Source organism: Natator depressus, chromosome 25 (assembly GCF_965152275.1).
Source record: "Natator depressus isolate rNatDep1 chromosome 25, rNatDep2.hap1, whole genome shotgun sequence".
In the NCBI taxonomy this organism is placed as follows: Eukaryota; Metazoa; Chordata; order Testudines; family Cheloniidae; genus Natator; species Natator depressus.
The window spans coordinates 4656026-4670989 of record NC_134258.1 but is presented as its reverse complement, the minus strand read 5'-3'; the positions used below and the strand labels follow the sequence as shown (position 1 = coordinate 4670989).

Sequence of the window (14964 nt, the reverse complement as noted above, 5' to 3'; positions counted from 1 at the left end):
CTGAATAATATTCTTTAAACTGCATTTTGTGTGATGTTTTCTGTATTTTTTTCAAAAAGCAAACTGAAAAAGTAAAGTTTATCCTGTGGTATCCTATTGACACCTGCATAGGTCATCAGCAGGGTTGAATCCTTTAGATCCATTGGACAGACCTCTACCACTTGATCTAAGGGGGACCTGACAGCAGAAGTAGGTTGTCTTTTATGTGGACCAGCACTTGACGGTGAGGCACACTTTACTGGTGGATTTCACAGGTGTTTGCTGAAAGCAGAAGAATGGTGAGACTTGGGAATCTTGGGTTTCATTCCGGGCCTTGGATGGGAGTGTGCTCTAGTGGGCACAGACTCTTTTGCTCTGTCTCCTTGAACCTGTCCCAGTCCTGTCTCTTCCTTACCCCTGGCTCCTTAACCCAGTCTCCTTGCCCAATCAATCCTTCTCTGGGCTCACTGACTCCCAATCTCCCCAACCCCCCCTTGGTCTTTGCTACAGTCTCTCCGCTCCTTAATTCCTTGTCCAGTCTCTTTGCCCAGACCTAGTTCTCTTCTTGCACACCGGCTCCTTGTCAGATCTGTCTTCCTTTCACCCTGTCCCTGCCCACACTGGCTCCTAGTCCATGTCCAGCCAGTCCCAGTCTCCCCACAAGCTCTCCGTCGATCTTATTGTTCTGCCTCCCTTCCCACCCCCCCAATAACTCCCAGTCTCCTAATCCAACCAGTCCCTTCTTCCTTGCCTAGCCAGCCTACCCTCTGCCCCCTTCCAACCCCTTCTCAGTCTCACCAGCCTCCATGTCCCAGTCTACTCCTTTCTCTTCCCCTTGGTCTGCCTTTTATCTCCTCATCTGCATTCGAATCAGACAGCTTCCTTCTGTCTGCTGCCTGGGTGCCAGCAGAGGGGTCACTGGGAGCACAGGAGAGCTATGCTCCCTGCTGTCAGTTCTGGTGCCTCCCCCCGCCCAGAGTGGCAGTTACAGGGCAAGTCCAGCTTTGCCCCATAGCTCTGGGTTGGAGCACGTTCAGTTGCTCTGTGGGTACGGTGCACGTGCTCTCTGGTCACCACAAGAGCCGTAGAAGCTGGTGCATGCTCAGTGAGGACATAATCTTCTGAGGTTTTAGCTGCTAAAGTCATAGGCCATGTCTGCGCTACCACTTTTGTCGGCATAACGTATATCGCTCAGGGGTGTGAGAGAAACGCCCGCCCGAGCGACATTTGTTACACCGGCATAAGTGGTAGAGTGGACAGCACTGTGTTGGCAGGAGAGCGCTCTCCTGTCGGCACAGAGCGGCGATACAAACAACCTTACAGCGCCACAGCTGTAAGGTCTCTAGCGTAGACATAGCCTTTGTCTCCAGATAGAGCGTGTATGAACTGAGATTTTTCAGAAGTTTATAACTTGGCCAAATTTGGACAGATTTTCACAGGAATGGCAAAAGACAACCAGGCCACACCCTTACCAAATTTCGAGTCACTGCCCCCAAAGAATGGGGGCGCTTGATCTGTTCAAAGGAAACATCACCTGAGGTTTTTTGGGTTTTTTTTAAAATGGGCAAAACTTATTTTTCCCACACTTGTTCTCCAACTGCTAACCCATTTTTTGGCTGAAATTTCTTCACCATAATAATCCGTCTGAGGCAGACACCCAGAACATCAAATTTCAGCCTGAAGTTGGCAAAGTTGTAATCAACTGAAGACAGGGTCTTACAATGGGAAGTATTGTGCAAATTTAATAATGGTCAACACAACCAGCCCTGCCTGCAGTATACACACATTGACTTACATGGATGTGCGCACATAAGTATTTAGGCCATTTTGTTTGTGTGCTTTATCTGGAATCCAGAATAACAATTCCAGAGCTGTGAAGCTTTATTCACTGGTAGTATTAAAGGGCGATAACCTCAACTCCATTAGCTCTTCACGCTCCTCGGCAACCACCCGCATGCATGCACATTGATGGCTGGAGGAGGAACTCTTCAGTTTCCTCTTAACTGTTGGCTCTACTGAAATCTGACCATCACTGTTCCTGTAACCCAGTCACACAATCGGCTTTGGAGCAAGGACAGGCTTTTTATCTGGAGTCGGAGTTGGCTAAAGAAAAGAGGGTGGAAGGGCAAGGCCCAAGATGGGTGTTGTGGGAAGGCAGGCCCTCTTCTCATCCTAGGATGAGCGCCTTTGCTTGCACCTAGGGGTTCGTCTGAAAGCCTGTAAAGGCCTTGTCTACAATTGAGAAATCTGACCTGCTAAGCGCTGTTTGGATTCCCCCCGGCGGGTCTGTAACATGCCACAAGCACACACTGAATATGGCTCTCAGCAGTGGACGGCATTCGTATCCCCGTTTGAATTGCCCTTTGCCGTGAGCTGTGTTGGCTGGCTCCACTAGTGTGCTGCCAGGGCAGGCAGGCAGGCAGCCACTGATTCAAACAGGAGGCCAGAGAATCAATGATGGAATGCATCAGAGAAACGAGGCTGCGGGAGCTCGTACAGCGCCTAGCGCAGCTGGGCCTTGGGGGCTCTCGGTGCCACCGTAATACAGATCTAATCAGGGGCTTCACTGTGATATCCTTTGAGAATGCCGGACAGGGACAAGGGTTGCTGGTGCTGTTATCCCAGCAAGTACAATGCCATGATACAGGGTTGTATGGGCTCTTATTGGACTGCCCCATATTCATCTGCTCCTTCCCCTGCACGTTTCCACAGTGCTCCAGCCTTTCCCATGAGCTGCACAAGGAAAACAGGAACCCGCCCAGTGCTTGCATCACATGACCCTGTGATCTTAAATCCCAGATTAGTTCTCTTGTTCTGATATCTTGCCCTAGTTGCTTGTTGCCCATTTGTAAGTGTAATAAAGTTGATGGTGCACTTTTGACCTCTGTATTAAAGGTTCCTCTAGCGTACTTTATTTGGAAGTAGCTCATGGTTACACTTAATGGAGGGGACCTGAGCCTCTTCACTCTTGACAGTCACCATGAATTCCAGTATCTGCTGTTCTTATTCTTTGGCTCTCCCCCTATGTTACTTGGTACGTCCTCCCCAGCCTCTTAAGATGCTTGAGAGAAACTCTGACCAAAGAGAAAAGGAGTACTTGTGGCACCTTAGAGACTAACCAATTTATCTGAGCATGAGCTTTTGTGAGCTACAGGTCACTTCATCGGAAGTGAGCTGTAGCTCACGAAAGCTCATGCTCAGATAAATTGGTTAGTCTCTAAGGTGCCACAAGTACTCCTTTTCTTTTTGCAAATAGAGACTAACACGGCTGCTACTCTGAAATCTGACCAAAGAGTGAGCTCTGACTGTTCATCCTGGACTTGGTTTTGAGGGAATGGCCTGAGTTTCCAAGGGCCTTTGACCCTTTCTCCCATAGTCCCCCTGGGCTCCCAGAAGGTCTTGTGAAAACTCTCACAAGCGCCTGCTCTTTAGAAAACTGGTGGATAAGTACCCAGGGGGCAGTGCAGCTAGAACAGCTAACTGGAGTGCTGTGTGCATGGACATGACTGCACTGTTTACTCTGGTTGTTACCCACAATTCAGTTCTCGAGTGCTTCGTCCTGTGTCGTGTCTTCTACTCCCCCTCCATGCAGAGGGTGAGGTGGGTGAAATGAGACAAAGTTGGTGGCTAGCGTCTCTCAGGCCTCACCCAAGCTGTCCAAATGCTTTGGAAATACTCCTGAAACCAACATGAATAGAGCGAGCATTTCTGTCTCCTGATTTCTATTGGTGTTTGCAGGGTATGCAGATGAATTGCTTTAGAAAAACACATTAGCAAAGCAAAAGTTTATTCTAGGAAGTAGGAGGTGGGAGAATTGGCAGTAATTCTCCCTAGTATCCAAGGTATTATTAGAGGCTTATCCCTGCTCTGCACAGTAATCACATTGGAAATTTTTGATTAGAAAACAAAATCTAAATGAGAATTATGAATATTCATTAGGTGTAGAGATTAATATGCATAATTATGCAAATTAGACAGCAATTAAACACCAATTCTCTGGGGAAATGATTAACACAAAGGCACAGAAATAGAAGGATGTAATTTGAAAGAAGTTTCTGGTTAAATGAACAGTAAAGGGAGCGGAGGAGACAAATATGGCGTGTTTGCCATAATAATAAGCTTTGCTAAAATGAAATTGGTGCAACCACCGAGACAGTTTCACCACCCCATTTCCACCCCCACCCCAATACACACCCCCTGTTTGCTCTGCAGTTTAATGTATGGAGACACTGACTGAAAGGTATAAACTATCTCACTTTATAAAGAAAAACAATGTAAGTCCTTAGGTTGGTTGGTTTGTTTTTAAGCTGGCTTGTAACTCATGTTCTAAGAGATGAGAACATCTGAATGTAGTAAGAATCTTACCCCAAGCACTGCTGGATTTTTATAGGGCATAAGCAACTGACTTCCAAAATGCCAGCTTGATGAGGTGTCGAGGGCTCTTGGTCCTATGTAGGATTTTGTGTAACGCTCAGAAGATGATCTGCACTCACAGGGATGCATATTCCAGGCATAGGCCAGAGAAGAAGGGTGGTGTGATGATCAGCCAAGACTAGACTTTTCCCCCTCCAATATAAAACCTTTCCACCCTCACCCCTTCAGTTTTTTAAGTGTCTATCAGCGGTGGATTAGGGAGCTGCTGTTTGTTGTGAAGCATTCGCTATAGATTGTATGTTGCCACCTTTCCAGCCTGGCTGTGATGTGTACTGCAGCTCTGAGCTGTGAAGGCAGACAATCTTGAGCTGGGTTTTTCGCCTCTTGCACGGAGGGAGGGAGTGGTGGAGTGTTTTGGAGCTGCTTGAGATGAATGTGAATTTTTAATGTCACCGTCTCTTTAAATGGCGACTTTTTGCGGGGGGGGGGGGTGTTCAAGTGCAAGGTTTGAAATAGTGAAATTGGAGTTAATGAGTGAGTCTGTTTGATAATCTAAAAAGCTGATTTATGGAAAAACATTGCTGTCTGGGTGCAATGGCTGTTGGGTGGGGGATGCGATTGTTTTGAAGTGTGTACTTGTCAGAAATGTGTATTTTATATATAAAAACGTATATTCAGAAAGGACAACGTGGTTGCTAAACGCTTTTGTGAGCTGCTGCACATTGTGAGCAGTTTTATGTATGTCGTGTGTGTATATATTTTAAATTGTGTACACAGCTAGACCTGGGATTTTCAAAGGAAACTGGGAGTTGAGAAGCACAACTGTTTTGAGAGTCGATGAGGCTAGTGCTCCTAGATCTCTTAGTGAAAATCTCTTCTCCCTCCCACCCCAGTACCAACTCCCATTGAAATTCAGTGTGATTTGGGCACCTCAGTTTGTTAGACTACTTTGAAAATCTTAGCCCTACAGTTGTGAAGGTCATAAACTATGAATTGATCCAGGACCATATAGAATACGTACTGCCTTGTTAAACATGGACGCAAGCCTTTGGACAAAGGCAGAGGTATTTTATCTCTGTATCTAGCTGACTCTCAAAGCCTGTGCGTTAGCTGACTATCTTAAAACTGAATGGGAACCCCAGCCCCAGTCCTACCCACTCCAAGAGATCAGCTTTCCTAAACTAACCAGTGATCTTTCAACCAAGTAAACCAGCACAAGCCTCCATCTAGATGAACAGTGGCCTCTGCCTTGTGTCTCTTGTGTCATTTTTGGGTTTACCGACAGTCCCTTTCAGCAGCGTAGTTTCTTGAAGTGTGAGCCTTAAATCATACCTAGCATTGCCCATAGGTGGCGTTAACCGCTGGAGCATTAGGCCTGTATGGCCAATAAAGCCTGCTGGTACCAGTTAAAGGCCCTGTCTCCACAGGAAAGGAGTGTTTTGTGTGTAACCTTAGGTGTGGATTTAAGCCACTATAGTTACACTGGAATAGGAATGCCCACAGTGGGGTTATACCAGTATAAGTAGCTTGGATTCAAACTAGTTTGTCGCTTGGAAGGGTTTATAGCAAAACTGGAAAAGTGCTCTCGTGAGTGGGCAGTGCCTGCTGCATAAATGGTAAAACTTTCCGATGTGGAGACACCATAGTTCATTACCTACACAGTCGCCAATAAGTCATGTTAGGTGTTTGTCTTTTGGAGAGGGATTCAGAGGGGGAGGTTTGGGGCTTAATTCTGTTTGCAAAGGATCCTCGTGCTTAGTTTGACTAGAGAATGTTCTGACCAAATCTTTTGTGCTCAGGTGCTGCTCATGGGCCGGGGACACAGCTTTATGCTCCTCTGGGGTGAAAGTAAAGTTTCACTCAAACAGGCATGAAAATGCAGAGGGTGAGGTTGTGTCTAGGATAGTGCACACCAACAGCTCAAGTGATGGTCTCATTTAGGCTGGTGCAAATCTCTGTTAACTGTGCTGAAGGCAGGAGAGTTATTCCTAGATCTGCAGAAGTAGAAAGCAGAGCAGAATTTGACCCTGTGAGCGAACAGTTTCAAGCACAGATTTCAGTTGATGTACAGTTCTTCCCATTGACATAAATTGGACCATGTGGCAGCAAGGGGGCACCTGCATTAAGTTTTTTAATGTGTAGTCCTCTTAAATGTTGCCCTCTAGGAAGACCAGATTTACAAGCTATCGCTTGAATCATGCAAAGGTTAAAAAACACTTTCCCTTCCCACCCCGACCCCTGGTTCTCGAACATGTATACAAACTCCGCAGGGCTTGCTTTGAAGCTTGCTAAATAAGCTTTCAGCTCTCAGCTGAAATGGGGAGGTTCAGGGAGAGGGTCGGTCACAATAAGTGGAAATGGTTTATTAATGAAAATATTGTTTTGTTTGTAGAAGGAAGAGTTAATTTTGAAAGGACACTTTTGGGGGTTTGCTGATAAAGCCAAAGTAACCTTTGTTCTCCCTGTTTTTTGGTAGGCTTGGATGAAAGGCCGGGATCGGGTTCCTGGGGTGCAGGAGATCAAAACAGCTCTGCATTTGACCAAGGAAGGGTAAGGATGAAGCGTAAACAGGGACCTTAAGCAAAAATAAACAGGGTCTTTATGATGGCTTCTCGGCGTGTGTGTGTGCCCAGTCAGCTTTAACCTGCAAACGTTGTTCTTGTCGTTCTAGTGATAGATCCTCGGCAAATCCCCTCAGACAGGTCATTTCTGCAGTCATTCTGCAGCGGTGCTGGTCGAGAGAAGGTTTGTCTCTTTATTACTGCGACAGCAACATGCCCGTAAGGCCCTGCCGGCCCGGGCAAATGTTGTGGCAGCTTTCTTGCAAACCTTCTCCTTGCTTGAAAAGTATAGTGTAGTTTAGATGGCAGCTGGATCAGTGTTGACTTGGCTTGTCCAGACAACCCTGCACTTCCTCGCTCATGCATGGACTTGCATTTTAAGTTGGAGGAAAGCAGTAGTTCCTGATGGCTGAGTGGGGAGAGCAGGAGTGTTAGCTTGGCTCTGAGTGGAACATTTTTAGCTAGGCATCTAGCACGGATTACTACGATTGTACCTTGTTTGCGTTTGGCACTCCAGCTTTCTCCAAGTGATGGAGGAGGAAGGCTGAAGTTGGAATGTAGTAATAAGGCACCTAAAACAGCAGCTTGAATTGGCAGCTGATGGTGCCAGGTGTCCAACCAGAACACCCCCAGCCTGCAGAACCTTGGAGTAGCCTGGCTCTGGAACGAGACTCTGTGGTCATTCTGGGTGTGGGATCTGCTGCCACCCCATTGAGCCTGCTGCTGCCAGAACACATTGAGCATCTGTATCATCTCCCAGCTTTATCAATGCCCATGATGAGTGCTCATCCCAGAGGTATTGGAGGTCCCTGTGTAAGAGAGCGGGTTACAAGGGTTACAGTCCAACAGATTGACACGGAGCTCTCAGGGAGGGAATGGAAAGCCATGGGAGGTGGGAGGAAGAGAATTGGAAGTGTTTGCAGGGAAGGAATTGAGGCTGTGACAGCATATAACTGGGGCCCGAGGAGGGGAAGAGAGAAAAGACATTAACTTAATTGAAATGGTGTTTTTTTGACAGATGCTCATGTTTTAATGGGTTTATGTGATTCGTTTTCACAATGGCACCGTTCCCTTCCCTTAGGTCAGCGATGAAACAGGCACCACGTCGTTTCTCATTTTTATAGACCTCCCCTCTTCCCCCCCCCCCCACCCTCGCCCCTTATGGCTTTGGGGAAGGGTGGCCTCCCCTCTTCCCCCCCCCACCCTCGCCCCTTATGGCTTTGGGGAGGGGTGGGCTGGGTGGATGCTATGGCCCATTTCTCCTTGGAACAGGAGGAATTGCTCACACAGTGCCTGCCAAGTGCCGAGGTCCTTCAGGCCGGGGGCGAGTTGGGTGGGAGCTGCCAGCATGGAAGAGTGTTTTGTTTCTCCTCAGGGAGCTGTTCTTGTGGCTCTTCTCCAAACCAGCTCACTTCCCTGGAAGCACTCGTGGGCCTCCTGCTGTCCCTGGGTGCTGAGATGTGTGAAGAAGGGAGATGGAGAAGCCAGTGCATTATTGTTGTCCTCCTTCACCCATAGCTGGGGGTGGATGCTGGAATGAATCCTCTTGTGGTCTGGAGTTTGAATCCCCATATCACTGCTGTCCACTTTCTAGGATGAACCAGGCTAAAACTCCCAAGTGCAGACACCTCTGAACTGTGTGTCTTTGGAGGCAAAGGGGGGAGTAGTTTGAAATCAAGAGCCAAATGTTGTGGTTTGGGTCCCTCTTTATATTTAAACCCAAGTTACATAAAGATAATTGGATCTGGATTTTGCTCAGCAGGCTTCCAGGTGGCACAACTGATGTGACTCTGGGGCTAGTTGTTTTTGATTGAGACCCACGCTAGCTGGGGGAGTGCCCAATGGCAAGCCTTGCCCTGGGAGTTCTCTACTTTCCACTCATCCATTGAAAAAATAAAATAAACCATAACTTCCCAGTGACAATCTCACAGGTACAATTCTTGTTTTGTGTTACATTAGCAGGGCTATGGTGAAGGCGCCCATTATGGAGAACACAGGGACCTATCATCTCACAACAGCATATCTTCATCACCATTCCTGGGAGCTGGACTAGTAGGTAAGTGCTGCGTGCTGTACGTCTGAGCAAGGTTGTCATCCTACGTAATGCAGGTGAATTAAAAAACCCAATGAAGTGGTTAATCCAAAGTGTTTGCACAGACCATAATAATCCACCCAAACATCACCAAAAGTTGCTGTTTTCAAACCTGCGGCCGAATGAGCTGCTGTCTAGGAGCTCTGTCATTGTTTTATGGATGCACAAGGGCCTTTGTATTTTACATGGTGGTGGTATTTTTTTGATCTATCACAGTAACATCTAGAGTCCCCAGCAGAGATCAGGGTCCCGTTGTGCTGGGTGCTGCATAGACACATAGTAAGAGAGAGTGTCTGCCCTGAAGAGCTTACAATCTAAATAGCCCAGACAGAGAGGATGGGAGGGGAAACCATCCAAGAGAGGAGAAGGGATTTGCCCAAGATCAAAGAGCCAGGAACATAACCCTGTTTACAGCGCACACCTGGGGCTCTAAATCTACATTAGATGATGATTTGACTGCATATGAGAGCTCGTAGCTGTTTTCTGCCCTCCTGCCCCCCATGCCACTTTGTGACGTTTTTCCTAACCTGCACCATGGCTCAAAAGGCCTTCCTTTCTCACCCGTTTCCACTCTGCGCTTGAAGTGACCAGCCTGGGGTCTCGTGCTTTGCACGAGGGCTGTAGTGCGACCTAGTAGTATTGGTGTGTGGGAGAGCCTGGTTTCGTTCCCCGTCTCTCTTGACACCCTGTCCAGAGTGCAGGATGCTCAAACAGCCTGGAAAGAAGGAAGTGCCATGTACATTTTTGCTCAACACTGGCCCCTCTGGTTGACCGAGGGGCGTTGATATCCAACCTTGATGTTCTTCTCCTAGTTCTTCCCTCCCCCTCCCCCCCCCCCCCCCCCAAAAAAAAAAAAAAGGTTGCTATATGCGTTCCTGGAAGGGAAGTTTGTTTTGTTTTAAGGAGCTTTTTTCCACAGAGGTCCTGTTTGGCAGGTGTGACCCTCAGGGTGTTCCTTCACACTGTGGCTACCAGATAGTGGAGATGATGGGGGGTTAGCCAGTCTCGCCTGTGTGTCAAGTGCTCTGCACTCCTCTAACCTGGTCCTCCATCCCTGTTTGGCACGTGAGGTCCCCGCACTCTGTCTCCTGCTCTGTTTCCAGAGGAGCCAAGATAATCACTGAATTCTGCTGAGGACCTGCAGAGAGAGCCCAGTTCTTCTCCTCGTGCTTCTTGGACTGTCTGGGTCAGGCAGCAGTAAGGGGACCACACCTCTAAGTCCCTTGCTCCTGCTCACACCCCCTCTTTCCCCAGAGATGGTGATTTGCGCACAACTGGGCGCAAGAAGGATGCGTGACAACTTACCCCCTTACCTCTACAGACTTGGGGGATTAAGAGCAGAAAATATCCATCCTGAAGGGCTTAGAGAGCTTCTAATTACATTAGGCAAGGAATCCAGGTTAGATGTCCCCTCCTTTCCCTTAGCAGCAGTGGTTAAAACCCTCTTGTTAACATGGCCAGCATGTTTGCTGAGGTGAGTCTGGAAGTGGGGGAGGAAGGCTATTACTGGCAGTGGCCTTTAGTGAAAGGCGAGGGGGGCCTGTATTCTTTAAAAGAAAATCCCTGCTAAAAACGGTGGTTCCTCCTTCTCCAGAGCGAGGGAGAAAGAGGAAGAGAAGGACTTACTAGATCTAGGAAGCAAATGTTGGCCAATTTCCTCCTCCTGCTCTGTATGTGGTGGAAGAGGGAAGCTGTCAGATCCAGGCCACCAGAGACTGGCTCTCCAGATAGTCCATCTCTAGATGGTTATTTCCCCACTGTGGTCAAAAGGGGAATTTCCAAGTTAAGTCTCCAGGGTCCCATCCAGAGGAGGAAATGAAGAGCGCCTCTGAGCGAGCTATTTCCTGGTTGGATCAGAGGAGGTGGCTCCTTGCTTTCTGACCTGGAGGGTGTAATAAAAGCAGAAGTAGAGTTTAATGACAACAGAGAAGTCCGCGTGAAATCCTTCAGGTTTGGGGGAAGAAAACTCTTTATGTCCAAGAGCCAAACGTGGCTCCAAGAGTTGCCACTGGCTAAAAGTGGCATAATTCCTAAGATTTCTCATGGAGCAGGTGAACAGGAGCTGCTGCCTTGAGGAAGAACAAAAAGGTTTCAGCCCCAGATGTCTGCAGCTATGAGATGTTTTGCCCAAAAGATAGGCTTACTGTTAAAGACAGAACTCCAGGTTTTTTGCTAGCACATCAGATATTCCCCTAATTCCACTGCATACGTTCATGATACTTGGGCCTCTGCTACGTGGGTTGATGGGAATCTCCTTTAGCTGTCGCTAGCACTTAAGGCTTGCATCCCCTCTGAATGTCTGTCCATAGCACCTAGAACCCTACAAACTCTTAGTGGGTCCCGATGAGAGGTCAGTGCTGCACATTACAAAATTCTTGGGGACTGTGGCTTGATCCAGGTCTCCCAGTACAGTAAAAAGATCTAATCTTCCAGGAGCACAGGAGGCTTGTGACTGGAGGCAGAGGCTGCAACACCAGAAATGAGGCGGGGGGTGGGGAACGGACTGGTTTAGAAAGGGAGAGGAAACTTCAAAGTCATTTTCATTCCCAAACTGGAATGATTAAAAAAAGTAATTCATGAACTACTTTTCCCCCAAAATTCAAAATTGTGTTCCTCCTTTTTGCCACTGCATGTGATAGGCTGGAGGGTGGCTGGGCCAGGGCAGGGTTTTTTCACCTTTTAATCCCCACCCTCACCCCGCCACACACACTCAAAGTTCTGAAAAGTTAGTGGCAAAAAAGAGAAATGGAAAATGTGTGTTTGGGAAGCCCTGGATAGCCTTTATTCTGTTGCATTCAGCAGCGGGAAGGTGGAAGAAACAAAAAATGAAATTTTGAAATCTATATTTTCCAGATTCTGGCTTCAGTGGCAAACTAGAAAATTAAAAAAAAAAATTAAAATTAAAAACAAAAACACAGCAAACTAAAAAACATCTCAGAGCTTTTTGGAAGTTTCCAGTTTGAAAAAAGATACTTTTTTTTTTTAATGGATGGGGGTTGGGGCGGGGAGGAGAGAGTTTAGAATGAAAAATGTACCAGCTTTACTAACAACACGGACAGGCAGAAGATGAAAGGGTGTAGATAGGATGATACAAGCAATCTGGGGAGAGAGCAGAGAAGGATGAGAGATCACCCTCCCAATTGGCCATCTTCCAATCTCTTTTTCCAAGAGTGCAGTTTAAATCCATTCCAAAGTCTTACCATCTTTTTATTTCCTCCAGGAATGCCAGAGCACTCTAAAAGAGACTCTCCTTTCAACAGGAGCAAGTTCTGGGCTAGAAATTCCAAGACTGGGTGGGATGGGTAGGGGGAACATCTTCCGAATTCTGGTTTCTGAGAACCCTGAGGAATTGTGGAGTTTGAGCAAAAAGAAAAGGAGTACTTGTGGCACCTTAAAGACTAACCAATTTATTTGAGCATAAGCTTTCGTGAGCTACAGCTCACTTCATCGGATGCATACTGTGGAAATTGCAGAAGACATTATTATATACACAGACACCATGAAACAATACCTCCTCCCACCCCACTCTCCTGCTGGTAATAGCTTATCTAAAGTGATCATCAAGATGGGCCATTTCCAGCACAAATCCAGGTTTTCTCACCCCCCCCCCCCCCCAACACGCAAACCCACTCTCCTGCTGGTTTGAGCAGCGGGCAGCTGTCAGTTTGCATGGCATAAGGTATAGGGCAGCCCCACTGCCATGGGCAAGAGGATGCAAGAAGTGGTAACTCCCTCTGCAATTTTTCCCTGGGTGCGTGCGGTTTCCCAAACTGCAGATCACTGCCCCACAGGCTTCGAACTTGTCCACTGAAGCATCTGACAGTGGGACCAACAGTTCTGCGTGCGTTAGCGATGGAATGCAGTCAAGCCAGTGCTGCTTTTAAAAATAAATAAATAAATAAAACCATTCTTCGTTGCCGCTCCTTTTTCTACCTGCCCCAAAGAAAAATGGTGGAGAGGCAAGAGGCACCTTGACACAGAAGGTGTTAGGCAGGCTTACAAGCCTATAGGAATTCAGCGCTGGAGAACCTCAGCTTGAGCTTCAGGAAACTTCATGAGCTCTGTCAATATTTGGGCTGCATAGCCCAGTGATCCCGAAAATTCCTTTGATTCATGCACCTACGTTGGCTGAATGAAGATGGGTGTAGCAGTGATCACCTCCTTTGGATTGGTGGAGGATTTGCCCATCCTGCAGACGTGGATGGCAGCTTCCTCCCAGGAACCAGCTCCAGACAGACTATCGGGTGTCCTGTGATGCAGGTGGTGGAGTCCCATGAGCTCGTGTCTAAACTTAAAGGAGACTGGTTTAATTCTAGCTTGGAAAGTCATGCAGTTTTGGAGCAACAGTGGACACCAGCTGCAGAAAGGGGTGTTTTTGGTCAGGGATTGGGTTTTGTGACACTCCATTCTGCAGCTCCAGCAATAGTGACAACAGCTGCGATCCAGTCTCCGCTCAAGCTGTTAGGATCCTTGGTGTCGTGCATCTCAGTTGCTCCCAGGTCCAGGTTGCATCGGAGACTCCTGCAGGGACTGCTGCTGACAAACTGTTCTAGGTGAGCCAGGATGTGAAGAGAGAGGTTCAGATACTGCAGGAGGAAATGGCCATTTTGGTGGAAGAAGGTGGGTGCTACACAACAGCGTATCAGGGCATGTTAATCCAGTTTTCCCACTGATGTGTTCCAGTACCAAGGGCTGAAGTGGACAGGCTGACCGAGTAGGGTTTGATTGTGTTATGGACACTCTGTTAATAGGAAGTAGTGGTGGTTCACAGAAATCGTGCAGCACGTGCGTGTTTGGAAGATCACATAGCTTTGTGAAAAATCATCATTGGAAAAACATGACATTACGACATGAAACTACATTTTGGGGGGAAGGTTGCATGAATCGCAGCTGCTCCGGGAAGCAATGGCTCCATGTCAATGGATGGAACGTAGCCTGTTACATCCAGGCAAATGAGTGTGATTGGAGTGTCACTGTATACTTCCCAACAGCACATGTCCTCTTTCTCTAGACGAAGGATGGCCAAGGCAAAGGGTGCCCTTTCTGAACACTGAATGAACCTGTCTTGTGCATTTCTTACCATTGCTTCATGTTCCCTGAGCTGTCTTTGTGACCAGGCTAATGCAGGCAAGCACGATGCCCAGAGAGCTCTTGTGTTCGACAAAACGTGAGCTCCTCGGCTAATGTTTTTCCCAGTTTGGCCAGGCCTGAGACACACTGATAGACCCAATGCTAACCCTTACAACCTGGCTGTTAAGGGACTGCATGATGGAGGATGTTTGGCCATTGCCAGGAATTGTGTTGCTTCTACCATGTGCTCTTGAGTAGTGTGAAATATTGGTGTAAAACATGAGAGATTTAATACCTGAAAGGTTTGAGAGATGGGACTTCTTACTAATGGGTCTGGAGTGTTGTAAGCACTTGAGGCACAAATAACAGATCAGTGGCATCTTTAGGTGCCTTTTCCCTGGTGCCTGATCATCCAGAAGTAGTCCAGGTCCCAAGAGTTGCTGTGCTGAAGTCTCTACAAAGCCAGAAAACGCCGTGCATAAAAGCTGGTGTTGGCATTGTCCTCTGCACCAGCATGAATTGTGGCAATGTCTGTGTACCTTTCTGTCCCACCAACGGTTGCCTTGGTGGCTTCCTCATCTGAGGAGAAGTTCAGAACTTTGGACCTTTGTTGCATAACTTTTCGCCTGTTACTAAGATAAAGTGGTGATGAGCCTCTCTAGCATTTACCCCCAGTTTTACCAGACTCACTGTTGCCAGCTTTGTCACCCAGATCGATGTAATTTCTGTCATTGAGGGGTAGCCTGGCCTGATTGAGTGATTGGGGGATGAGGGGGAGCTGGGTTCTATTCCCAGTTCTGCCATATAACCTTCCCCTCTCTCTGCTTGTGTCCCTTTCTACCCATTGTCTATTTAGATGGTTAGCTGTGTGGGGCAGGGACTGTCTTG

At 47.5% G+C, this 14964-nt stretch overlaps 1 protein-coding gene across 8 annotated transcripts in view; it reads left to right on the top strand.

Moving 5' to 3' along the window:
* Positions 1-14964, top strand: part of TCF3 (transcription factor 3) — a 122036-nt gene that overhangs the window by 59122 nt on the left and 47950 nt on the right. For 7 of the 8 annotated variants that reach the window (XM_074939225.1, XM_074939224.1, XM_074939223.1 and 4 more), the window contains 2 exons: positions 6830-6903; positions 8874-8970. In XM_074939225.1, the coding sequence (XP_074795326.1) occupies positions 6830-6903; positions 8874-8970 (171 nt within the window). The remainder of the gene's footprint in view (positions 1-6829; positions 6904-8873; positions 8971-14964) is intronic. The other variant, XM_074939220.1, reaches the window with a different exon arrangement.